The sequence below is a fragment of the Diaphorina citri genome, unplaced genomic scaffold (genome assembly GCF_000475195.1).
Source record: "Diaphorina citri unplaced genomic scaffold, Diaci psyllid genome assembly version 1.1 scaffold22, whole genome shotgun sequence".
NCBI classification, from domain to species: domain Eukaryota; kingdom Metazoa; phylum Arthropoda; class Insecta; order Hemiptera; family Psyllidae; genus Diaphorina; species Diaphorina citri.
The window spans coordinates 245,455-272,234 of NW_007377460.1; the positions used below are offsets into that span (position 1 = coordinate 245,455).

General features: G+C 38.8%; 2 protein-coding genes, 1 long non-coding RNA gene and 1 other non-coding gene across 4 annotated transcripts; 1 reads left to right on the forward strand and 3 right to left on the reverse strand.

Moving 5' to 3' along the window:
- Positions 1 to 500: 500 nt before the first annotated feature.
- LOC103509154 (uncharacterized protein DDB_G0283697-like) lies at positions 501 to 11,480 on the reverse strand. The gene is made up of 6 exons (XM_017444082.2): positions 10,909 to 11,480; positions 9,834 to 10,468; positions 1,844 to 2,124; positions 1,374 to 1,681; positions 661 to 837; positions 501 to 605 (listed from the first exon to the last, which is right to left on the reverse strand). The coding sequence occupies exons 1-6, from the start codon at positions 11,152 to 11,154 to the stop codon at positions 501 to 503; spliced, it is 1,752 nt and encodes a 583-aa protein (XP_017299571.1). The 5' UTR covers positions 11,155 to 11,480.
- A 2,299-nt stretch (positions 11,481 to 13,779) lies between these two features.
- Positions 13,780 to 14,392, forward strand: LOC103509184. The gene is made up of 2 exons (XR_003391516.1): positions 13,780 to 13,918; positions 14,359 to 14,392. It is a non-coding gene; the product is annotated as an uncharacterized LOC103509184 (transcript).
- Positions 14,393 to 16,481: 2,089 nt separating this feature from the next.
- LOC103509195 (laccase-4-like) lies at positions 16,482 to 26,385 on the reverse strand. Its single transcript, XM_026823468.1, has 7 exons — positions 26,142 to 26,385; positions 25,597 to 25,817; positions 24,972 to 25,176; positions 19,423 to 19,610; positions 18,740 to 18,938; positions 17,302 to 17,535; positions 16,482 to 16,865 (listed from the first exon to the last, which is right to left on the reverse strand). Exons 1-7 carry the CDS (start codon positions 26,368 to 26,370, stop codon positions 16,681 to 16,683), a joined length of 1,461 nt encoding a protein of 486 aa, XP_026679269.1. The 5' UTR covers positions 26,371 to 26,385; the 3' UTR covers positions 16,482 to 16,680.
- LOC113467440 lies at positions 20,552 to 21,083 on the reverse strand. Its single transcript, XR_003391514.1, has 2 exons — positions 20,980 to 21,083; positions 20,552 to 20,588 (listed from the first exon to the last, which is right to left on the reverse strand). It is a non-coding gene; the product is annotated as an uncharacterized LOC113467440 (long non-coding RNA).
- Positions 26,386 to 26,780: the final 395 nt, after the last annotated feature.

The following is a 26,780-nucleotide window of genomic DNA, read 5'->3' on the forward strand; positions in this document are numbered from 1 at the left end:
GGCTGTTGGGCGGGAGGATACCAGCCTAAAATTCTCCTTGCTAAAGAAATAGCAAAGGTTGAATGTTAGCCCACAGCAATCACCCTAGCTAAAAGGCGAAGAAAAAGATGAAGATTATTGTATTATTGAATGAATGAATCCAAGTTAGTCCAATTTCAACATGTTTAACATACACACACAAGTGAGACAGTTTGACCTTGCTACTAGAGATATTATACGCCACAGAGAAAGTAGCCACTTTCAGGTAGTTGTAGAGGGATTTATAGGTACACTACTCCCATAGGACTAAAGAGTCCCTTTACCTCAGACTTCTTCAGTTACTTTCTCAAACAATGATAACAGAATTCACTCGGTTGAGATTAAAACCACGCCCTCCTGATTACCAGGTGCATTTATTAGTGGTAAAACAAAGAGCTTGTTCACAGGTTTTACCATTATCGTTCTATCCTATAGGACAGGTCGATGAACAAAGCCCCTCCACCAGACTCAACAACATTGAGTCAACATTGTGGAATTTCAACATGTTTAACACACATTTGCTTATTATTGATATTGACTCCAATCAGGCCTTCTTTGGCTTTTAATCCTTTAGGAAACCCTGATACCTACTTAAATAGTAAAATTTGTATTAAAAACGATTGGTTAAAAGTTAAAACTTACCAATAATCCATATTTTCTTCCCGAGTTTGGTTTTTGTCTCCTTGTCTTGTCTTCACCAGATTTCTCATTGTCAGATTGGTCTGATGAGGCTGTCTCAGATTTACTTGGTTTCTTAGCGGAATCCTTGTGTTTCCTAGATTTACTGGTTTCTCTTTCACTTGAGCTATCATAGTTATACTACTTCTAAAGAGATGAAAATCAAATGAAATAATGATAGATGAGTTACTTAAACAGGGGCACAAAGTGATATTTTAATTTTACAAAGTTTACCAAGGTAGGTAGCAGAACTCAACACCCTTTCTTCTTCACAGATGTTGCCTGTGTCAAATACACACATGGATTGCCTAATAGCACACTGAATAATTATAGGTAATAAAGATCATAAGGGGCAAGAAAAAAGGCAGGAGCTTGTATTTTTGTCTCACCAGTCTGCTTTTTAGTTTTAGACTCAAAACTCAAACCTCAAACGTCTGACTTTTTTGCTTTTTTTCCAAAATATAAAATATTCCAAAATTCAAAATTTCCCGCACTTCCCTGTTTGTTTATTTTTGAACTCCGTGAAGTTAGCAAAAAAGTAGGCTGTTGTAGGGGAAAAATCTTCTAGCGGGAAAATTTCAAAATTTCGTTAATTTCTTAATTTCTGAATCCGTAAACCTTTTAAAATAAATTTATGAAAAAAAAAAAAAAAAAATTGGTTAAAAGTTAAAACTTACCAATAATCCATATTTTCTTCCCGAGTTTGGTTTTTGTCTCCCTGTCTTGTCTTCACCAGATTTCTCATTGTCAGATCGGTCAGATGAGGCTGTCTCAGATTTACTTGGTTTCTTAGCGGAATCCTTGTGTTTCCTAGATTTACTGGTTTCTCTTTCACTTGAGCTATCATCTCTATGTTTCTTTTTGACTTTTTTCTCTTCTGATTTGTGTTTCTGTTTCGAGGTTTTGGGAGAACAATCTCGAGTTGCTTTAGTTTTGTGTGACCTACTTGTCTTACTCTCCTCATCAGATGAATCCAAATTTTCATCTTTATGAGTCTTCTCTGACTTTTCTCTCCGTTTCTTTTTGACTTTTTTCTCTTCTGATTTGTGTTTCTGTTTCGAGGTTTTGGGAGAACAATCTCGAGTTGATTTAGTTTTGTGTGACCTACTTGTCTTACTCTCCTCATCAGATGAATCCAAATTTTCATCTTTATGAGTCTTCTCTGACTTTTCTCTCTTATGTTTCCTTCTTGAATCATTTTCAGGTGATGTTTCTCTTTTCTTTCTTTTTGGGGAGTGTTGGTCAGGATAACTTTCTTCATATTTTTCATGTCTTCCTTTTCTTCTGTGTTTATCATCATCTCTATAGTCTTCTTCATCAGATGACTGGTATCTCATATGAGAAGTGTCTTTGTCACCCTTGGACCTTTTGCTAACTTTTACTTCTTTGCAATTCTCTTGTCTGCTATCTTTCTCATTTCTTTGAGACTTCATGGGGATAACTTTCTTCATATTTTTCATGTCTTCCTTTTCTTCTGTGTTTATCATCATCTCTATAGTCTTCATCAGATGACTGGTATCTCATATGAGAAGAGTCTTTGTCACCCTTGGACCTTTTGCTAACTTTTACTTCTTTGCAATTCTCTTGTCTGCTATCTTTCTCATTTCTTTGAGACTTCATGTCATGATCCAAATATTTATCCCTTCTCATTTTTCTTGATTTACTTTCATTCTCGTTCTCAGACTCTGAATAGTCCTTCTTATTTTTATTCTTTCTTTCCCTTTCCTGATCTTTTTCATTTCTTGTTTTCTTTGCATGTCTTTCATGTTCATCATCCTCTGATTCAGAACGTTGATGAGTTCTCTTTTTGTTCTTGTGTTTTATTTCTTCTTTTGAACTATGTCTATCTTTTTTGTTGTATTTGGTTTCAAATCCATTTGAATCATTTCCTCTTCCTTTCTTCCTGTTATCTCTTCTTTTGGAATGATTTTTACTCTCATTTTCAGAACTAGATTCTTCAGAATTGGAGCTTGCTTTATTTCTTTTCTTCAGTTTTTCTAATTTCTTTTCTATTTTCCTGTTCAATTTTTCTTCATGGCTTTCCTTGTGTAGTTTTTCACTTTGACCTTCAGTTTCATCATCTGACTCTTCTAACCTAATATTGATTAATTCTTCAAGGCTATGAACACGGTAAATTTCTTTCAAATTGTGATACATTTCAATAATGATTTTATCTAAATTCAATTCCAAGTCCTCTTTCCTGTTTTTCTTTTCAATTTTTTCCATTTCTAATTTTTGTTTTCTCCTCAGCTGAAATGTATAAAGCAAAGAAATTAGAATTATTAAATGATGGTGATTTTATTTTACCCTAAGTATATTACTTTAAAGACCCACTTCCTCACATTAACCTCACCCAACCTGGGTGGGGCTGGGAAAATCCAGCAGTATATGCTTGCCCAAAATACATACAGCAGAAAGCAACCACACTATGTACAATATTTGTGTGTACTACCAAAAGATTCCAAAGTGAATGTGACATTGGATGTTGTGCTTTGCCCACCTCTGCTTTAAGATACATACCATTTCTTGCATTTTCTTCAGTTTGACTGGATTCTTCAGCAACTGTTGTCTGGTTTCAACTTCTTTTTTCTTAATTGCTAACAGTGGATCCTCAGGTAGAGTTCTTTTTGCTAGGACTGCTTCAAAATCAGAACTTTTCTTTTCTTTCTCATTTTTAATTTGGTCAAACGTTTTGTCAACAGAGCGTCCAAGAAGGTATGACTCTTCATCTACCATACCTTCCAAACCCTTATACATCCAATCCATGTTGGAGTTTGGTTATACTACTTCTAAAGAGATGCAAATCAAATGAAATAATGATATATGAGTTACTTAAACAGGGGCACAAAGTGATATTTTAATTTTACAAAGTTTACCAAGGTAGATAGCAGAACTCAACACCCTTTCTTCTTCACAGATGTTGCCTGTGTCAAATACACACATGGATTGCCTAATAGCACACTGAATAATTATAGATAATAAAGATCATAAGGGGCAAGAAAAAAGGCAGGAGCTTGTATTTTTGTCTCACCAGTCTGCTTTTTAGTTTTAGACTCAAGTCTCAAACGTCCAAAACTGACTTTTTTGCTTTTTTTTCCAAAATATAAAATATTCCAAAATTTAAAATTTCCCGCACTTCCCTGTTTGTTTATTTTTGAACTCCGTGAAGTTAGCAAAGAAGTAGGCTGTTGTAGGGGAAAAATCTTCTAGCGGGAAAATTTCAAAATTTCGTTAATTTCTGAATGGCGGGGCGGATTTTATCATTTTAATTTTATCTTTTATCCTGATGGGATAATGTTCGTTCTCGGAACGGCTGGCTTTCTCCTATCCTGTCTTCCTTCTCTTTTCGATTTCGGGACGATAAGACCATAGCAGTTACAGTTCCCTCTGTCAAACCTCTTGAAAAAAAAAAAAAATCTGTAAAAGTCGTTAAACTTCTGGACACTTCTGGTGAATCTGGTGACTTCTGGTTCTGCAAATCGTTATCTACAATCTAAAACGGATATTTAGCTTTTGGTTAAGTAATCCCAGAATAATTTTAGAATTTTAGACTGTTTAGACATCATATCATCTCTATTGTAAGTATCTCTTGTCACAGTCTTGCTTAATAAAGGCCCGGTTTCTGACAAACACCTTTGACTTTTGTCAACAAGGTAGTATCAATATAAAGTACATTGGTTGTGTAATTGGGATGTGGTGTCAGTTATTAAGTAGCTGAGAGGTTGTGGTTATGTACCGGGTTGGGGAAGGCAAGGTTGGTAAACTTGCCTTGTTTTTAAGTTAACACTCCCATGCCAAACTGTAGAAACAATATCCTGTCGGTACCGGGTTGGGGAAGGCAAGGTTGGTAAACTTGCCTTGTTTTTAAGTTAACACTCCCATGCCAAACTGTAGAAACAATATCCTGTCGATTGCAATGATAAGAGTGTCCTATGAGTTGAGTATTAAATTCGAACTCAGTTGTTTGCCATGTCCCGGCTGTGGACATTACTTGCATGTGTGTGCGGTATAATTCCATGTTGCTTTATGAATAGCACGAAAAATTCTGTTAGAACGGTCGTAAGAAATAAAGTACTATTTTAAGCTAAATTCCCTTTAAGGATCAGCTATTCATTTAATACCCAAGTCAGAAGTTCGAGTTGGGGTTGTTTTTTTGGGTTCCCAGAAAACTTATTTTTTCCGTCCATTCTGTTACAGCTACTGGAGGATGACATCATTCATGAACGGAACGTTATTCTGCAGTGTGTGCATCATATTGTCAAGAACAATTTCTTTGACTAAGCTTCGAGTACAGATGCTCCGAGGTACCACAATTATATGAATGAAAATTCCGTCCCCAATCAAACCTATTGGCGGTGGTAATATCACATTGCATTCACCAGTTCCCCACTGAGTGCTGAAGCAATTTTGAGCGTTTTTGGTATCTGGACGGATGATGCATTTTACCGCTTTTTGGCGGTTTTCGGTGTAATTTAACAATATCTTGGGAACGGTATAAGCTAGAGACTTGAAATTGGTTGGCGGCATTTTACCGCTTTTGGGCGGTTTTTGGTGTAATTTAACAATATCTCGGGAACGGTATAAGCTAGAGACTTGAAATTTGGTATGTAGCCGCTTTTTAGCGGTTTTTGGTGTATTTTAACAATATCTCGGGAACGGTATGAGCTAGAGACTTGAAATTTGGTATGTAGTTCACAAATGTGGCAAAGATGTAACACAGAACGTTTGGTTGAGATGGTTGCTGCCCTTGGCGGTATTTTGACCGCTTTTGGACAGATTTCGACCGTTTTTTGGCGGTTCTTGCTTAAGCCAAACTCCTTTGACTTTTGTCAACAAGGCAGTATCAATATAAAGTACATTGGTTGTGTAATTAGGATGTGGTGTCAGTTATTAAGTAGCTGAGAGGTTGTGGTTATGTACCGGGTTGGGGAAGGAAAGGTTGGTAAACTTGCCTTGTTTTTAAGTTACCACTCCCATGCCAAACTGTAGAAACAATATCCTGTCTCACCTAGTCTAAGCTCATCTTAACCCGGTACATAACCACAACCAGAAAGTGGGATAGACTGCATGTTGTGTGTGTGAGAACAAGGGTAGTCTTAATCTCCTCCCCTGAGGAGATGGGAAGTAGAGAGGAAATGTTGGATGCCATGAGATGTGTAAAAAGTAAGGAACATTGAAGGATGTTAGAGTAGAGGAGAAAATGGGACCAAAAACATTACTTAAACATCTTCTTCACCTTTTTACTTTCCTTATCCTATAGGAAGGAAAGTAATGTAATCGGGTCAAATTTTCGATGGTCAGTTTTTAGTGTCAAAACACATATCCTGTCTCACCTAGTCTAAGCTCATCTTAACCCGGTACATAACCACAACCAGAAAGTGGGATAGACTGCATGTTGTGTGTATGAGAACAAGGGTAGTCTTAATCTCCTCCCCTGAGGAGATGGGAATTAAGTAGAGAGGAAATGTTGGATGTCATGAGATGTGTAAAAAGTAAGGTACATTGAAGGATGCTAGAGTAGAGGGGAAAATGGGACCAAAAAACATTACTTAAACATCTTCTTCACCTTTTTCTATGTTCAGTCATGGTCAGCATTTTTTTTTTTTTTTTTTTTTTTTTTTTAATGCAACACAAAACGCTTGGTTGAGATGGTTGCTGCGCTTGGCGGTATTTTGACCGCTTTTGGACAGATTTCGACCGGTTTTTTGGCGGTTTTCAGCTATAGCGACATAACGGTTAGAGATATTGTAAAAGAACACTCAAATAAGCATCATTCAATAGGATAAGGAAAGTCGTGTGATGTTCACACCAGATTTTTCTACTCTCTTTATTTTCAAGTGAAATATCTTTTGTCGTCTCTGATTGTGATATTTAAATGTTATGTACCTACGGAGAGATTTTCATGTATTTCTTTTAGCATGTACCTATACAGCAAGATATTGCCGCAGTAATACAACTGTTTGGTATGTGACTACGCTATTTGTTTCACATGGATGCATCTGCTCTGTGCAGTGCTTGCATAATTATAATGTTTGATATTTTGATTATCAACCAAAGTTTGCATTTGTTATCAATGTTTTGGTCATGTATACCTTATAGACGAATATATCTATTCTGTCCCATGTTAAATTCCACCTTGTAAAAAAAAAAAAAAAAAAAAAAAAAAAAAAAAAAAAAAAAAAAAAAAAAAAAAAGGAAACAGGGTTTTAACAAATCAAACAATTTTGAGTGTTTCAAATAAAACCAATTCAATCATGGAAGGTTCCCTTCCAAATGGATAAGGTATAATCCATATATCAAGTTTCAGTCACATTTCTTTTTTTGTTGGATTCTACCCAGAAAATTTCAGTAGCATGTGATGTCCCAGACAGTCACCACCCATCTAGTTAGCAATATATGTTACTTATTCATGATGTTGCTTAAATTCAGTGTTTCAATGGAATAGTTCTCTATCTACTGTGACAACTGACAAAGCCAATGGAGAAAAATAAAGTACATGAAAGTTGTAAGCAATATACACCACTGGTGTAAATAAAGAAAAAGACCAAAAATGGATTTTAGTGTGGGAAAGTGGTATAAGAATGTTTCTCAGGAGATAGCCATAGGTTTGTACCTGCTACCTTGCTTGGGTATTTTGTTTAGCCTGAGTAATGATGACACCACACTGTTTGTCACTTTGGTCCGTAAATAATGAGGAGAAGAAGAATAAGATGTGATTTTAATTAATAACCTTTTAGTTTTTATTTCAAAACCTTTTTAACTTGGTAGCTACTAGGGTTGTGTTTTACTAGCTACTAGGGTTGTGTTTTACTAGCTATACATATTGTTCTGAGCTCTATGTATGGAGCACCCTTTGGCCCTACTCTTTAAATAAATTCTGCCATTCCTGCTCCCTAATCTTTTGTCTTCTCTACATTATTTTGTCTATTTTGAATAGCTAGTACATTCATAAATTTTATGTTCGCACTATGAGTAACTCGAGCCTGTTGAAAATGAAATGCTAGCTCAGGGAAGAAGAAGAAGAAAAAAAAAAGGAAACAGGGTTTTAACAAATCAAACAATCTTGAGTGTTTCAAATAAAACCAATTCAATCATGGAAGGTTCCCTTCCAAATGGATAAGGATAATCCATATATCAAGTTTCAGTCACATTTCTTTTTTTGTTGGATTCTACCCAGAAAATTTCAGTAGCATGTGATGTCCCAGACAGTCACCACCCATCTAGTTAGCAATATATGTTACTTACTTATTCATGATGTTGTTTAATTCAGTGTTTCAATGGAATAGTTCTTTATCTACTGAGACAACTGACAAAGCCAATAGAGAAAAAATAAAGTACATGAAAGTTGTAAGCAACATACACCACTGGTGTAAATAAAGAAAAAGACCAAAAATAGATTTGAGTGTGGGAAAGTGGTATAAGAAAGTTTCTCAGGAGATAGCCATAGGTATGTACCTGCTACCTTGCTTGGGTATTTTGTTTAGCCTGAGTAATGATGACACCACACTGTTTGTCACTTTGGTCCGTAAATAATGAGGAGAAGAAGAATAAGATGTGATTTTAATGAATAACCTTTTAGTTTTTATTTCAAAATCTTTTTAACTTGGTAGCTACTAGGGTTGTGTTTTACTAGCTATACATTTTGTTCTGAGCTCTATGTATGGAGCACCCTTTGGCCCTACCCTTTAAATAAATTCTGCCATTCCTGCTCCCTAATCTTTTGTCTTCTCTACATTATTTCGTCTATTTTGAATAGCTAGTACATTCATAAATTTTATGTTCGCACTATGAGTAACTCGAGCCTGTTGAAAATGAAATGCTAGCTCAGGCACATTTTTTAAATTTCTATTTGTCATGTTTAAATAAACGGGTGAAATACAATGAATTAAATGCAAGTACCTATTACAAAACAGTCCCCAATAGACCCAAGGCAACTCCTGTGAACAAAGAGCCCTGATTTGATTGCAATGATAAGAGTGTCCTATGAGTTGAGTATTAAATTCAAACTCAGTTGTTTGCCATGTCCCGGCTGTGGACATTACTTGCATGTGTGTGCGGTATAATTCCATGTTGCTTTATGAATAGCACGAAATCACAGCTCGCTAGTAGTGTAACCAAACCAAAGGCCTTTGCAAGCACCACCAACTGGATTCAGAAGTTAGGAGTGAATATAAGCGGAGAGTGGAGTCTGCACTCCTCAGATACAATTAATGGTAAATGGAATAGGTACCTTGTTTAGGGCTGATTGATAGGCTGACGAAAAACGCCGACCCCGTCTGTACACGGGAAAAGGCGAAGAAAAAGAAGAGGACGAATAGGTACCTTGGTTATCCTGCTTGAATGAGAGTAACAAGTCCGTTTACACCAACAGTTTAAACAAGGTCTTTATGGGTTCAATATTACAGTGTAAAAGTTCAATAGTAGGTACAGTATGAATGCAGCTTGTGTGTTGTAGGTGATCCCTGGCCCACGACGAGGTGTCCAGCCTAGTTAGCTTAGTTGGTAGTACGTCTGCCTTGTAAGCGCTAGGCCGCGGGTTCGATTCCCGCCCGGGGCGGATTTTATCCTGATGGGATAATGTTCGTTCTCGGAACGGCTGGCTTTCTCCTATCCTGTCTTCCTTCTCTCCTCGATTTCGGGACGATAAATACCAGCCTAAAATTCTCCTTGCTAAAGAAATAGCAAAGGTTGAATGTTAGCCCACAGCAATCACCCTAGCTCAAAGGCGAAGAAAAAGATGAAGATTATTGTATTATTGAATGAATGAATCCAAGTTAGTCCAATTTCAACATGTTTAACATACACACACACATACATACATACATACATAACATACATAACCATTATCGTTCTATCCTATAGGACAGGTCGATGAACAAAGCCCCTCCAGCCTCCACCAGACTCAACAACATTGAGACAACATTGTGGAATTTCAACATGTTTAAGTAACACACATTTGCTTATTATAGATATTGACTCCAATCAGGCCTTCTTTGGCTTTTAATCCTTTAGGAAACCCTGATACCTACTTAAATAGTAAAATTTGTATTAAAAACCATTATCGTTCTATCCTATAGGACAGGTCGATGAACAAAGCCCCTCCAGCCTCCACCAGACTCAACAACATTGAGACAGACTTCATGTCATGATCCAAATATTTATCCCTTCTCATTTTTCTTGATTTACTTTCATTCTCGTTCTCAGACTCTGAATAGTCCTTCTTATTTTTATTCTTTCTTTCCCTTTCCTGATCTTTTTCATTTCTTGTTTTCTTTGCATGTCTTTCATGTTCATCATCCTCTGATTCAGAACGTTGATGAGTTCTCTTTTTGTTCTTGTGTTTTATTTCTTCTTTTGAACTATGTCTATCTTTTTTGTTGTATTTGGTTTCAAATCCATTTGAATCATTTCCTCTTCCTTTCTTCCTGTTATCTCTTCTTTTGGAATGATTTTTACTCTCATTTTCAGAACTAGATTCTTCAGAATTGGAGCTTGCTTTATTTCTTTTCTTCAGTTTTTCTAATTTCTTTTCTATTTTCCTGTTCAATTTTTCTTCATGGCTTTCCTTGTGTAGTTTTTCACTTTGACCTTCAGTTTCATCATCTGACTCTTCTAACCTAATATTGATTAATTCTTCAAGGCTATGAACACGGTAAATTTCTTTCAAATTGTGATACATTTCAATAATGATTTTATCTAAATTCAATTCCAAGTCCTCTTTCCTGTTTTTCTTTTCAATTTTTTCCATTTCTAATTTTTGTTTTCTCCTCAGCTGAAATGTATAAAGCAAAGAAATTAGAATTATTAAATGATGGTGATTTTATTTTACCCTAAGTATATTACTTTAAAGACCCACTTCCTCACATTAACCTCACCCAACCTGGGTGGGGCTGGGAAAATCCAGCAGTATATGCTTGCCCAAAATACATACAGCAGAAAGCAACCACACTATGTACAATATTTGTGTGTACTACCAAAGTAAATGATGGTGATTTTATTTTACCCTATATTACTTTAAAGACCCACTTCCTCACATTAACCTCACCCAACCTGGGTGGGCCTGGGAAAATCCAGCAGTATATGCTTGCCCAAAATACATACAGCAGAAAGCAACCACACTATGTACAATATTTGTGTGTACTACCAAAAGATTCCAAAGTGAATGTGACATTGGATGTTGTGCTTTGCCCACCTCTGCTTTAAGATACATACCATTTCTTGCATTTTCTTCAGTTTGACTGGATTCTTCAGCAACTGTTGTCTGGTTTCAACTTCTTTTTTCTTAATTGCTAACAGTGGGTCCTCAGGTAGAGTTCTTTTTGCTAGGACTGCTTCAAAATCAGAACTTTTCTTTTCTTTCTCATTTTTAATTTGGTCAAACGTTTTGTCAACAGAGCGTCCAAGAAGGTATGACTCTTCATCTACCATACCTTCCAAACCCTTATACATCCAATCCATGTTGGAGTTTGGTTATACTACTTCTAAAGAGATGCAAATCAAATGAAATAATGATATATGAGTTACTTAAACAGGGGCACAAAGTGATATTTTAATTTTACAAAGTTTACCAAGGTAGATAGCAGAACTCAACACCCTTTCTTCTTCACAGATGTTGCCTGTGTCAAATACACACATGGATTGCCTAATAGCACACTGAATAATTATAGATAATAAAGATCATAAGGGGCAAGAAAAAAGGCAGGAGCTTGTATTTTTGTCTCACCAGTCTGCTTTTTAGTTTTAGACTCAAGTCTCAAACGTCCAAAACTGACTTTTTTGCTTTTTTTTCCAAAATATAAAATATTCCAAAATTTAAAATTTCCCGCACTTCCCTGTTTGTTTATTTTTGAACTCCGTGAAGTTAGCAAAGAAGTAGGCTGTTGTAGGGGAAAAATCTTCTAGCGGGAAAATTTCAAAATTTCGTTAATTTCTGAATGGCGGGGCGGATTTTATCATTTTAATTTTATCTTTTATCCTGATGGGATAATGTTCGTTCTCGGAACGGCTGGCTTTCTCCTATCCTGTCTTCCTTCTCTTTTCGATTTCGGGACGATAAGACCATAGCAGTTACAGTTCCCTCTGTCAAACCTCTTGAAAAAAAAAAAAATCTGTAAAAGTCGTTAAACTTCTGGACACTTCTGGTGAATCTGGTGACTTCTGGTTCTGCAAATCGTTATCTACATATTAAAAACCTGTAGAGATACACGGACGTGCTTCTTGAAACTTGGCCTTTCGCACTGCAGTGCACTCGGATTATTCTTTCATACTTCTTACCCATTAAATTTTCCTCTTACATAGGTACTCTTTGCCTTGTCATACACAAAAAGTCCAGCCTTAGGCTTAGGTGTAGAGGCAGCCCTAAAAGATGGGTTGAGTTTCTACCGTATTTTTATCCGTTAGGTCTTCCTTTTTCAACTCTCAAGCTGTGCCCACACATAGTCGACCGGCCATCGATCGTCTATGTGTGGACATACCTTTACCTTTGATGAGAGGCATGCTACGACACAGACCACATGCGTCTAATGTAGCAGTTGTTCAATTGCTACGAAATAAAAACGGCGGTGGAACACTTATCTTTTTTTTATTTTATTATTATTATTATTATTATTATTATTATTATTATTATTATTATTATTATTATTATTATTATTATTATTTTCATACTTCCTACCCATTAAATTTTTCTCTTACATAGGAACTCTTTGCCTTGTCATACACAAAAAGCCCAGCCTCAGGCTTAGGTGTAGGGGCAGTCCTAAAAGATGGGTTAAACTTCTACCGTATTTTTATCCGTTAGGTCTTCCTTTTTCAACTCTCAAGCTGTGTCCACACATATTCGACCGGCCGTCGATCGTCTATGTGTGGACATACCTTTACCTTTGATGAGAGGCATGCTACGGGATGGGCATGCTACGACACAGACCACATGCGTCTAATGTAGCAGTTGTTCAATTGCTACGAAATAAAAACGGCGGTGGAACAATTCATATGCCCCTTGGAATATTAAGGAACGACATAAAGTACAAGCTTCTGAAAGCTATTCTCCAACGGCAAGTGTACTGAAAAAGAGGTCATATGCCCCTTGGAATATTAAGGAACGACATAAAGTACAAGCTTCTGAAAGCTATTCTCCAACGGCAAGTGTACTGAAAAAGAGGTCGTGGGTATCACACTCGGCTTGCACGCCGGAGGTCCTAGGTTCGATTCCCGGCGGGGTAGAAGTTTTTTCGGCTCTGTGATTGAAGTTCGGGGTGCACTCAGCCTCGTGAGGACAATTGCGTAGCTACTTTAATTGAGTAGCGACCAGTGGTGGCATTACAACTACAAGTCAAAGAAACGAGCGATGATAAATATGATGATTGAGTAAATTAAAGACTAGTAATACTATGATACCCACAAAGTTTTGTGAAAAGGCTATTGTTTCATCACAAATAATTCACGATTTGGTTTTCAAAACGCCTTTTCTGAGTTGCCGTGACTGAATTCCAAAAACGCTTGTAGTGTACTGTTTTGTACAAAGCTTATGGTACCTGAGATCAATGTGATCTCTCACAAGAACCTGAGGACATAGTTCTCCAACTGAACTGTTCATAGCAGCTACTCATAAAGTCCCCTAAAAAAGGATGTTTGTTGGTCACCAATGTTCGAAACGAATTGGCAGAGTAGCACACGAAGAGAAGTACTGTAGGAAAGACAGTTTCACTTAAGGTAGAAAGCCGTAGTGTTAAAGAGTCTTAAAGGAAAAATAAAGTAAAAATCGCCCCATGCTATCATTGTCAAAGTCAATAGTGTCATTGTCAATAGTGTCAATAATTTTAGAATTCTTCCTCTTCTTCCTATCCTTTTCCTATTTAAATAGGGTTGGCGGTTCTTGTCAGTTTTCCAGGGAGCTCTATTGTGTACCTCGTGTCCTGATAATTTTTTCTCGCCCAGGTCTTGATTTACACAATCTTTCCACCTTTTCTTCGGCCTTGTGTATGTGTGTGCGGGCTGTTAAAAACTGTGATCTCTCAATTTCTTTTAGCCATAACCAGTACTTTGTTCTCCTTCAGGTATCTCAGCGGAGTCGGGCATACCTACATTCAGAGGGGATGGCGGCTGGTGGCGTAATAATCACGTGGCTCATATTGCCAACATAGAGAGTTTCAAGGAGAACCCGGGCCGAGTGTGGGCGTTTTATAACTACAGGAGACAACAAGCCGCCAGCAAAGCTCCCAATAAAGTAAGCAAAGATTTTGCTCCGTAGTGTTAAAGAGTCTTGAAGGAAAAATAAAGTAAAAATCGCCCCATGCTATCATTGTCATTTGCTTCAAACATGTTGTGAATCTCGTTTAAGACGAGAAATTCCATCTGAAAAATCTTTCCTGTATAATACCACCCACACTCTATCAATATATTGTCTGTATTTTAGAATAGTGTCAATAATTTTAGAATTCTTCCTCTTCTTCCTATCCTTTTCCTATTTAAATAGGGTTGGCGGTTCTTGTCGATTTTCCAGGGAGCCCTATTGTGTACCTCGTGTCCTGTTAATTTTTTCTCGCCCAGGTCTTGATTTACACAATCTTTCCACCTTTTCTTCGGCCTTGTGTATGTGTGTGCGGGCTGTTAAAAACTGTCAATAGCGCCCACACTTCCTACATGTACCTCCCCTGTTTTTTCCAGGCACATTACGCTCTAGCTCGATTTGAAGAGGAGTGCATTCTTCAGAACAAATCCTTAATTCTGTTCACTCAGAATGTAGACGGGTATCGCCATTAAAACATTTTCAATACTATCAATATATTGTCGATACTTTTCGAGCAGTGTCAATATTAGTTTGCGGGTGGTTAATCCTACGTGTAAATCCCCTTTTTCCAGGCACATTACGCTCTAGCTCGATTTGAAGAGGAGTGCATTCGTCAGAACAAATCCTTCGTTCTGTTCACTCAGAATGTAGACGGGTATCATCAAGCAGCTGGCTCTCGTAATGTGATAGAACTTCATGGCAGTCTGTGGCGAACCAAGTGCAGCTGGTGTGACAAGGTTGAGGAGAATCGCAAGATCCCCATTGTGCCCGTTCTGGACGAAGCGATTTGGTAAGTAAAGCCAGCCCCCATTGCATAGTGGGCTCGCCTTGCACGCGGGGGACCCGGATTCGATTCTCGGCGGGGTCAAAAAAATTGTATAATGCAAATGATTGATTCCGTGACTGGCTGTTGCGGTGCCCACTCAGCCGAGGAAAATGCGTAGCTATGTACATAATGCAGGATAGGAAAAAGCCAACCGTTCCAAGAACGAACCTCATTATACATTATTGAAACTTTATCCCTACCGATCTGAGAATTGACCTAGCTCTGTAGATTTCCTAGAGTTCTTTCATTGCTGTGCGTATTGCATACACTTGAGTTTTAAGGCATTCATACAAATTCCTTGTTCTGTGGTTCTTCCTTTGCTCATTATACATGTTGAAATTTTATCCCCATCGATTTGAGAATTGACCTAGCTCTAGATTTCCTAGTCCTAGAGTTCTTTCATTGCTGTGCGTATTGCATACACTTGAGTTTTAAGGCATTCATACAAATTCCTTGTTCTGTGGTTCTTCCTTTTGCTGTCTCGGGCGGGATTTTTTGCTTGGTAATTGCTGTCTTTGTAATGCTTCAAGTAAAATAACGAAAAATTAAATGAAGACTTTTTTTTATTAAAATTTATTACAGTGTACTTACCTACTTACTTCCGTGTCCGTGAGATAGGAAAGGGACCTATCTCACGGTATTGGAAGGATGAACAATACAACACTAAACTTGAATTTCCTCGTCTTTGTAATGCTTCAAGTAAAATAACGAAAAATTAAATGAAGATACTTTTTTTATTAAAATTTATTACAGTGTACTTACTTACTTACTTCCGTGTCCGTGAGATAGGAAAGGGACCTATCTCACGGTATTGGAAGGATGAACAATACAACACTAAACTTGAATTTCCTCTCTTTCGATCCGCCCCCTCCAGTAACCCGAATGCTTCGGACGTTTGGTACTCTGATGAAGAGATCAATGTAAATGATCTACCCAGATGTTCAGATAAAGCGTGTGGTGGCCTATTACGACCGGATATCGTTTGGTTTGGAGAACAGCTCAATCCGCAGTACGTCAAAATGGCAGGTAAGTGTGTTTATTCGTTTTTGTAAGCCTATAGGGTGGCTTCTTCAAGTGTTAATGTCTTAACGTAAGCCACTCACTATCAGGTATCAGGCAGACCTGACAGGCGGACCTAGTTAGGTCTACCTATGGTAATTTTTTCCCGTTGATGTTGAAACCTAGAAAATACTTCAACGAAAAAAGAATCATTTATTTAATACTTGTTTTATAAACAATTTATTTTTAATTCAGGTGTTTTACTTATTTGTAATTATCACACAATTTACTTTTACTGATTCGATACTATCGATAATATTTCATGAGCTAAGGTTTAAAGATAAATTAAATTCCTTTGTAATTACAGCTCTCCCTTATCAGGATTAAAGCTACAATATTATTTTTGAAGGTGAATTCTTTTGTTGGCATTGAAACTAAAGAGATTAATCTTTGGTAATTGGAATTTTTTTGTCAGGACCTCAGCTGATTTCTTAGAATTAAATCTAAATTTCGTTTTTTATTTAAACTTTGAATTCTTTTGCCATGATTTATGCTGAATTATTCTTGGGATTGATTTTTTTGTCAGGACCTCAGATGATTTCTTAGAATTAAATCTAAATTTCGTTTTTTATTTAAACTTTGAATTCTTTTGCCATGATTTATGCTGAATTATTCTTGGGATTAAAGCAAGATTCCGTCGTTGTTGTTTTTATTAAAGTTGGATTCTCCTTGGGGTTTCAAGCCTAAATTCCTTTGTTGGTAATAAAGCTGAATTGTTTTCAATTGAACTCTGGAATCCTTTGTTGGGATTAAAGCTGGATTCTTCTTGCGTTTAAAACTACATTTCTTTGTTGGGATTAAAGCTAAATTCCTTTTAAAGCTGGATTCCAGCGTTAGGATCATCTGCAGCTGGACACTCGCCATGGATGCCCAAATAGTTTCCACACTTGGGGAAGTTAGGGGGTGGCTTGATGAAATCGGAGGGTTCTCCAATTTGCAACACATAGGACATACCCGCCTCTGCGTGGTAGGCGTAGTGACAATGACTAATCCACATACCTGCAAGCATGAATGTAATTTACATCTGTTTCGCAGAAATAGGTACTTTTAATTTTAGCTAACCCATAGTGTGTCACTCATCAGTTGGACTATAAGAGATACAGTATGTACTTCCTCTTTGGGTGCTGGGTCATCACGAGAACACCAGAAAAAAACTGTTGAAATATTTGCAATCGAAATACGAGTCCTTTTTTTTTGTCGATTCCGAGAATGGAACGCGGGACCTTCTGGATGGGAAGTAAATGCTTTACCATTGGGCTAACCATGCCCCCGTGCTTCCTTTTTTTAATAATGTGTGCAAAAAAAGTCTAATAAATTATGTTTTTCTCCTACGTTATATTGAAATGGGGATCTTTTCTGACGAAATTCCTGTGTGCGGAGTCTAGTATGTAGGACTATTGCACCCCCTACTTGGATAAGTCTTTATCTATCTTACCCGGATTGTTAGCCACGAATCTCAAATACGTCCATCCATCCCCAGGCACTCCAATCGTGTCCTTCTCGACCGGCTTCTTTCTCTCCTGCAGAATTCTACCCGTGTCGATGTCTGCCCACACTTTCTTGATGGCTTCACTGAGAGGTATGCTGGTGTCGAGCAGACCTTGCTTGAGAATGAACAAGGACACTCCGTGCCAGTGGAATGGATGCGTGATGTCAAACCCACGAGGTGCTGTAAAATGGAATTAGAAGAAATTGAAATTGTGCTTATTAAGAAGCGCGGTAGCGCTCCGCCCCGCCCCGCCCTAAAAAATCAAAAGCCAGCCTAGTTAGCTTAGTTGGTAGTGCGTCTGCCTTGTAAGCGCTAGGCCGCGGGTTCGATCGATCCTTTCTGTGGCCAATTCTTTGAGTGGTATCACAGGACCACGGAGTATGTGTTTCCGCAGAAACTGAACCGCGACATGAACCAGTTCAAGGAGATCCTCAAAACAGCCAGGCGTATTGTGGTCATCACTGGCTCAGGTATGATTTCTAGTGCTCAGCAACCTCGGTGGCCGAATGGGTATCACACTCGGCTTGCACGCCGGAGGTCCTGGGTTCGATTCCCGGCGGGGTAGAAGTTTTTTCGGCTCTGTGATTGAAGTTCGGGGTGCAGCTACTTTAATCGAGTAGCGACCAGTGGTGGCATTACAAGTCAAAGAAACGAGCGATGATAAATATATGATGATTGAGTAAATTAAAGACTAGCAATACTGTGATACCCACAAAGTTTTGTGAAAAGGCTATTGTTTCATCACAAATAATTCACGATTTGGTTTTCAAAACGCCTTTCCTGAGTTGCCGTGACTGAATTCCAAAAACGCTTGTAGTGTACTGTTTTGTACAAAGCTTATGGTACCTGAGATCAATGTGATCTCTCAAGAGGAATAATTGAATTAAAACACACACACACACATAAATAAAAAAACCTGCCAGCCTGTGACTGGTTGATCAATACAGCAAAACACTCATTCCTTTGGAAATCTTCATAAAAGGGATGAAACTTCGAATTCATATGCCCCTTGGAATATTAAGGAACGACATAAAGTACAAGCTTCTGAAAGCTATTCTCCAACGGCAAGTGTACTGAAAAAGAGGTCCTGGAAGAAGAAGAAGGATGTGATTGAAGAACCTGAGGACATAGTTCTCCAACTGAACTGTTCATAGCAGCCACTCATAAAGTCCCCTAAAAAAGGATGGTTGTTGGTCACCCATGTTCGAAACGAATTGGCACAGTAGCACACGAAGAGAAGTACTGTAGGAAAGACAGTTTCACTTAAGGTAGAAACACACCACCATCACGTCACTGGGAGTCAGAAAGATGTAGTCCTTGTGACGTAACGTGATGGTAGTTAGTGTGTTTCTAGCTTTACTGTAGAGAGGACAGTCTCACTTACTGTAGAAAGGATAGTAATTGTCATTGAACATCAGAGTCTTGACGTCGTAAAGGGAGAAGTCAAATGTGACAGTGTCTCTCACATCTGCCTTGGGTTTGAGAATGTACTCAGGTGTCGGATAGTATGCGTTGATCTCATTCATACACTTCAGATTCTGGTTGTCTCCCTTACAGTCGGAACTTTCCACAGCGTTGAATACCTGGAGGAATGGATGGGTTAGATTAAGTTGTTGATGTGAATGGATTAATTGTATTAAAAGTTTAACCCTTCACCCGCACACTCACGCTCAGATCGTCAGAACGTGTGCCGCGGAAAAAGCTTGAGACCTAGGTCTGTGAGACGGTTTGGGAGACCTGGATCTGAAACTTTTCCTACCACACACGTTCCTTAGGAGAAGCTGATCTATGAAGGGTTTAGTTAAGTTAAATGCAAAATGTGTGGGTAAAAAATTCGAAGTGGAAGGTTGAATCCATCCTACATGTGTAAAATGTTTACGAAAATCCCTAAACCTCCCTGGGAGTCAACGGATTAAGTCCCATCAACCTTTTAACAAGTTGAGTCCCAATAATTTTGGAATTCAGTCCGCTTAGTGGAAAGGTTTACGGATTGAGTCCCAATACTTGCTAGAAAAGAAGAATTGTGAAAAAATTGTAAAAAAAAAGTTACAATGAAAATTTTCTCACTTTTCCTCGAGGCAGTGCTTTCGGTCCAATAGATGTCCGGGACATATCACCCAGGGGACTACCGTCATACTTGAGGGCGGCAATTTGGAACGCATTCTGGTTGGCACAAGTGGGAACTCCCTGCACGAGAATCCAGTAGGTGGAGACGGGCTTGTTTCGGGTGTCGATGATCACGTCGAATCTTTCCCCTGAAAAACGACAAAGTACGAATACATTTGGTGCCTTCATTGAATTTGGTATGAAAACCAAAGACTATCTCAATAGTGGTATCTTCGCCATAGTGCTGAAATATTGTTTGTAGTTCTCCTAGAAATTTTTTCCAAAGGGAAAATAAATCTGTATACCTTTGACAAAAACTGGTGTGTGCTGAAGACATGTTTATTGTCCAATGCCTGCTGAAGGCATGTTTTATGTCCAATTCCGGCATACTTGAGGGCGGCAATTTGGAACGCATTCTGGTTGGCACAAGTGGGAACTCCCTGCACGAGAATCCAGTAGGTGGAGACGGGCTTGTTTCGGGTGTCGATGATCACGTCGAACCTTTCCCCTTGGCCGAGAAAGGAGTATTTCTCCAGCTATGAGGGTTTGAGAACCGGGAATTGGATTTTTTGCACTGCAGAAAAATCCAATTTTTTACCTGACAGCAGCACCACAGTGTCTGCCTCCCAAGGTTCAATGGGGGTTCCGTCAGCATGAATGACAAGCATCTATTTTGTCTTGAAGCTAAGAAATCTCTTTACAGGTTTGTTTTTGGGCGTACGTCATTCTCAAATGATTCTAACTCTCAAACCGTTGTTGGTTCAATTTTAATAAAATTTACTTTTCCATACACGTCCGAGAAAGGTATCCTCATAATGGGGTACTTTGGGTCAGATACTTCATGGTCCTACGATCTACAGTCTACAGATTTGTGCAAACCGAACAAACCGACATGCGCAAGCCAGTTTATACAAAAGGCTTGAACGTATAAATGGGCCATTAATCGAGGATTGAGCTGTACTTAATAACTGGCCAATTCCTAGGCAATCTGACATAGTAAAGCCAAACCTTTGTACAAACTTCTTGATAAAAATAAATCAATAATCATGTTCTCTTGACTTACCAATTATAATTTGTGCTGCTATACACAGCGCGCTCAGAATGTTCATCGCTTTATATCACAACACCTAAACAACAAAAGAAGCAAGAGGGTTTTCGATGTTTTTAGAATTTCACAAAGTTAAATATGAGACGTTATGTTAGATCCATTGCACCTTAATTATCTTAGAAGAAAGACCTATAGACTATGCTTCTAGTGAAATCTAGTGGGACTCAAATGGAGCTATTTTTATAATATTTTTTTGCTTTTTTGTTTTCTACGTAGGTATTTGGTAAATTAGAGTCGGTTATTCAAGAGCCAACATGAACAAGAAGAATCTGTGCACTTTGGTGTTGTAATCTACAGATTATTGTAAGCCAACTTCAGTGTCACTTTGGTGCTCTTTAGATTTTTGTACTCAAGACACAACTAATTTTAGAAACAAAGTGACTAAATTGATTATTCTAAAAAGCATTTACCTTTCACAGAAATAGAAAAAAAAGGACACGAAACGAATTATTTGGCGGTGAGAATCACCATCAGACTGAAATGTCGGCCGTTCGTTGCCGAAATGAAGGAACGATGTGTGTTTATTCGTTTTTGTAAGCCTATAGGGTGGCTTCTGCAAGTGTTAACGTCTTAACGTAAGCCACTCACTATCAGGTATCAGGCAGACCTGACAGGCGGACCTAGTCAGGTCTACCTATGGTAATTTTTTCCCGTTGAAGTTGAAACCTAGAAAATACTTCAACAAAAAAAGAATCATTTATTTAATACTTGTTTTATGAACAATTTATTTTTAATTCAGGTGTTTTACTTATTTGTAATTATCACACAATTTACTTTTACTGATTCGTTACTATTGATAATATTTCATGAGCTAAGGTTTAAGTAAATATAAATTAAATTCCTTTGTAATTACAGCTCTCCCTTATCAGTCAGGACTTAGGGCTTCTGTACAAGATTGTATACTGGGAATAATAACATTGTCTCCTTTGCAAATTTTCATAATTTCTGAATGGTAATGCTGGCATTCTACTCTAATCATTTGAACTAGCTATTTATCCTCACGACTAAAGTAATAGACATGTTGATAGTAATTGACTGCTAGTATCAAAACTGTTGTGTCAGCGGCTGTAGACAACCCCTACCGATTATCTTGTCAAACGGCTCTCAATACCGGTTGACAGTTGATGTCAAATTAACGTGTTTGCTTTCGTGTGATGTAACGTCTGTTCGGCAATTACAACAATGATAGTATGATCGCACCACATTTCCTCGAATTTTCTCTTGTTTACTCACTTGAATGGAAGGTCCAGGGAGCTGTCTGTTGATTGTTAGGATACCTCGTTCTACTCCATCTGCAGTGACACAGCCGAATTTTATCTTGTTTACTCACTTGAATGGAAGGTCCAGGGAGCTGTCTGTTGATTGTTAGGATACCTCGTTCTACTCCATCTGCAGTGACACAGCTAACGTCTGTTCGGCAATTACAACAATGATAGTATGATCGCACCACATTTCCTTGAATTTTCTCTTGTTTACTCACTTGAATGGAAGGTCCAGGGAGCTGCCTGTTGATTGTTAGGATACCTCGTTCTACTCCATCAGCAGTGACACAGCCATGGTTGTAACAGTGGGTTTTCTGTTTAGGGCAGTTCAAACACCACACAAAACTAGGTAGGCATGGATACTGAAAGAACCTGGATCATATTCAACCATCACATGGTAAATTTAACTGGAGACTGGAGCCAGTATTGAGTTGTTACTGCTTCAGTCACAAATAATTGCATTGTCTTGAGTAAATATTCCTTATCTTAGCAACAGGGGCAGTTCATGCAAGCGCTGAAATCATGAGAGGTGAATTTCTAACGATACCATTCTTGTGGACCTCGAGCTTGAGCTTGACGCCTCTTCCCATCTTAACCTTATCTCTCCACAGTTTCCACCTCCGTTTTGATCTCCCTGTTCTCTTCCCCCATATGACTAGTTTCTATATTGATTTTTATTTATTTTTAATAATAATAGTGCTTATTTATACTGCTCTCATAGGGCTCAAAAGTCCCTTTACTCCAGCAGTAGGCTTTTACTATTATTTTGGTCAAATTCTCAAATTATATAGAGATTATAGAGGATAAAATTCCATGCCTCGGCTGGGAATGAAACTAATTCCTCCTGTTTACCAGGCGAGCGTCCTGAGCACTACACCACCAGGTGTACTTGATACTCACACTCCCATGGTGGTCCATTGCTCTACAGTGAACACATAGTAGCAGGTCTTGGGGGCACCCCCCTCCACACACTTCCTCGTACAGTAGGGGCTCTTCTCATCCTCAGCTAGGCTGTCGTATTTGCCAGACAGTATGTCATCGGGTTGCAGGTATTGTTTGAGCTCGGGGTCTATGTATCGCGCTGCTCTGCATGCTGGAATAAAAAAATCAAATGCCTTGTAAGCGCTAGGCCGCGGGTTCAATTCCCGCCCGGGGCGAATTTTATCCTGATGGAATAATGTTCGTTCTCGGAACGGCTGGCTTTCTCCTATCCTGTCTTCCTTCTCTCTTCGATTTCGGGACGATAAGATCATAGCAGTTACAGTTCCCTCTGTCAAACCTCTTTAAAATAGAAAGTAAAAAAGAAAAAAAATATTTTGTCTTGAAGCTAAGAAATCTCTTTACAGTTTTGTTTTTGGGCGTACGCCATTCTCAAATTATTTTGTTTGTTCTACCATGCCTAACTCTCAAACCGTTGTTGGTTCAATTTTAATCAAATTTACTTTTCCATACACGTCCGAGAAAGGTATCCTCATAATGGGGTACTTTGGGTCAGATACTTCATGGTCCTACGATCTACAGTCTACAGATTTGTGCAAACCGAACAAATAACTGGCCAATTCCTAGGCAATCTGACATAGTAAAGCCAAACCTTTGTACAAACTTCTTGATAAAAATAAAATCAATAATCATGTTCTCTTGACTTACCAATTATAATTTGTGCTGCTATATACAGCGCGCTCAGAATGTTCATCGCTTTATATCACAACACCTAAACAACAAAAGAAACAAGAGGGTTTTCGATGTTTTTAGAATTTCACAAAGTTAAATCTGAGACGTTATGTTAGATCCATTGCACCTTAATTATCTTAGAAGAAAGACCTATAGACTATGCTTCTAGTGAAATCTAGTGGGACTCAAATGGAGCTATTTTTATAATAATTTTTTGCTTTTTTGTTTTCTACGTAGGTATTTGGTAAATTAGAGTCGGTTATTCAAGAGCCAACATGAACAAAAAGAATCTGTGCACTTTGGTGCTTTAATCTACAGATTATTGTAAACCAACTTCAGTGTCACTTTGGTGCTCTTTAGATTTTTGTACTCGAGACACAACTAATTTTAGAACCAAAGTGACTGAATTGATTATCCTAAAAAGCATTTACCTTTCACGGAAATAGAAAAAAAGGACACGAAACGAATTATTTGGCGGTGAGAATCACCATCAGACTGAAATGTCGGCCGTTCGTTGCCGAAATGAAGGAACGAGAAGATATTTCCGCTGTGGAGAAGGTTCATATCATCTCTTATTGGGCGGTGTTTGTCTTCAATTGATTGATGGGTCCAGATGTGATGGTGTGTGTTTTGGAGTTTGAATCATATTGACAACCTGTCAGAGGTATTTTAGGACACCTAATTATCGGGGTTCATGTGACTGTTGAATACTGAGCATCGCTTTAATATCTTTTTGGTTATGTACACCACACAAAACTAGGTAGGCATGGATACTGAAAGAATCTGGATCATATTCAACCATCACATGGTAAATTCAACTGGAGACTGGAGCCAGTATTGAGTTGTTACTCCTTCACTCACAAATAATTGCATTGTCTTGAGTAAATATTCCTTATCTTAGCAACAGGATCTCCTTTGCATGGTTCTTTTTTCAAGTAAATAATGTATCTACCAATCTACGTTGCATATTAGAGAAACTGTTCCCATCTTCCCTAGCTGAGGAAACAGCTGAAGTCGTGCAATTAAATTCGGTGGCCCCGAAAAATCGAATCACTGATTAGATCTTATGAACTTTTCACCTATCTCGTGACAATTTTGATTGATACCCTGATAGCGACGTTCTTATTGGACCTAATCAGAGTGCCTTACACGCGCGCGCCAATTTGACAAAGCCTACACCAATGTGTCACTTACTCATCACTGGTCCGCCACCTGAAATCTCTGTAGCATGTCCTTGATACATAGCATACCCTGTTAAGCTAGGACGAGCAATCCCTGGTATGCTAGGACAAAAGTTCAAATTCCTTCTCTTCCGGTGTACTTAATGTCCAATTCACTGGACCCCATAATTATTGGACACGTTTCGTGGTGTGGAAGAATTTCGCCCGAGAAAGGAGTATTTCTCCTGCTATGAGGGTTTGAAAACTGGGAATTGGATTTTTTGCACTGCAGAAAATCCAATTTTTTACCTGACAGCAGCACCACAGTGTCTGCCTCCCAAGGTTCAATGGGGGTTCCGTCAGCATGAATGACAAGCATCTTGTGTCCCTCAATGGTAATCTGCATGGCGCAACTCAGAGAACATGCTCCAATGAGACGGAATCTGTAGCGACGGTTTGGTTTGACGTGGAACACAGTGTAGGGTGTGTTGGTGGACACATTGCGACTTGGTTCCTGAAATGAATTAAAATTTCATTTTACAATTAAATATTGAAAATAAGTGGGAGAGGATGAAATGAGAGTGAGAGTGAAGGAAACTTGCTGAATGCGTTCGGTAAATCGAGTCCCTCGGAAGAAACGGAAGTAGTGTGAAGCAGGACCGTATCCAGGATTATGTCGAGGGAAGGGGCGAGAGTCCAAATAGTGATGTATGGGGATGCTCCAAATTTTCGGAGCCTAGCCTACGGCAAAGGATAAACATCAAGCTCGAGGGAGAGGGGCCGGGCCACCGCCAAATTGTGAAAATGATCAAAATTGGAGAGGAAAACTAACAAAGCCGGGAAAAGACATCCTACATCCCCTTAAAGTAGTAACCATGGTTCTCATCATATTGTCCAGGGCAAACCTCCGTCATGCAGCCTCACTATTTCTCACCTTGTACAGGCCTCGTCCGTTGATCAGATAGGTCTCTGCGTGCATGCCGGCACTGCGGTGGATCAACCCCGGCCATTTCTCCGAGGACATCATGTGCATCCAGTCTGACATGTGAATGACGTGAGAGGGCAAGTCATGATCGTACAGATCGCGATGGGGGTCCTGGGACTTGGGACGACGAACGATCAGAGGCACTGAGAGACCGTCGATGATTTGTGTGGCTGAAAGATGAAAAGAAAGTTGGAGAAGAATAAAAAAATAGTTGTATTTGGAGGGTGGAAGAAGAACAGAAAGTAGTTGGAGAAAAAAAGAAATTTTGAATGCCAGCCTAGTTAGCTTGGTTGATAGCGCGTCTGCCTTGTAAGCGCTAGGCCGCGGGTCTGATTCCCGCCCGGGGCGGATTTCATCCTAAACGGATGATTTTCGTTCTCGGAACGGCTGGCTTTCTCCTATCCTCTCTTCCTTCCCTCTTCGATTCCGGGACTATAAGAACATAGCAGTTACGGTTCCCTCTATCAAACCTCTTTTAAAGAAAGTAATATTACCATCATGAGAGTGTCCAAACAGGGTTCCATACTCGGACGCACAGAACGAGTATCGGAAGGTTTCTTTCTCCAGAATGGGGCAGTTGGTAACTCCAGGAACTCCGTCCATCCAGGGAGTTTTCCTTTGGAACAGACCATGCCAATGAATCGACACGGAGGATCCCTTCATACGATTCTGCACGTCGACAATGACCTTGTCGTATTGACAAACCTGGAAAATGATTCGCATGAGTGAATAAGCCCTAGGATAATAACGGGTCTTTTCAGCCCTATGTCGAAAGTACCTAGGAATAACTAGGATTGTTTCTCGTGTTCATTCCATAGTTATCAAATCGGAGGGGTTTGAGCGAATCAGGTACACCTCCGTGTCTTTCCAATCAGGCTCGGAACCAGGATTTTCTCAAGGGGTGGGGGGAAGAGTCCAAACAGTGATGTACCGGGGGACCCAATACAAAATTGGGGTGTATTGGGTCTTTTGTCTTACATTTGATGAACATAATACGGGATGAGCATGCTATATAGCTGTACCACAGACTCGAAGAGTCCAACTTAGCAACTGTTTCATTGTTGCGAAATAAATGTGCCGAAACACTCTTTTCAAGTAGCCTTCTGTGAATTTGTAGTCCCAGTAAAGTAATA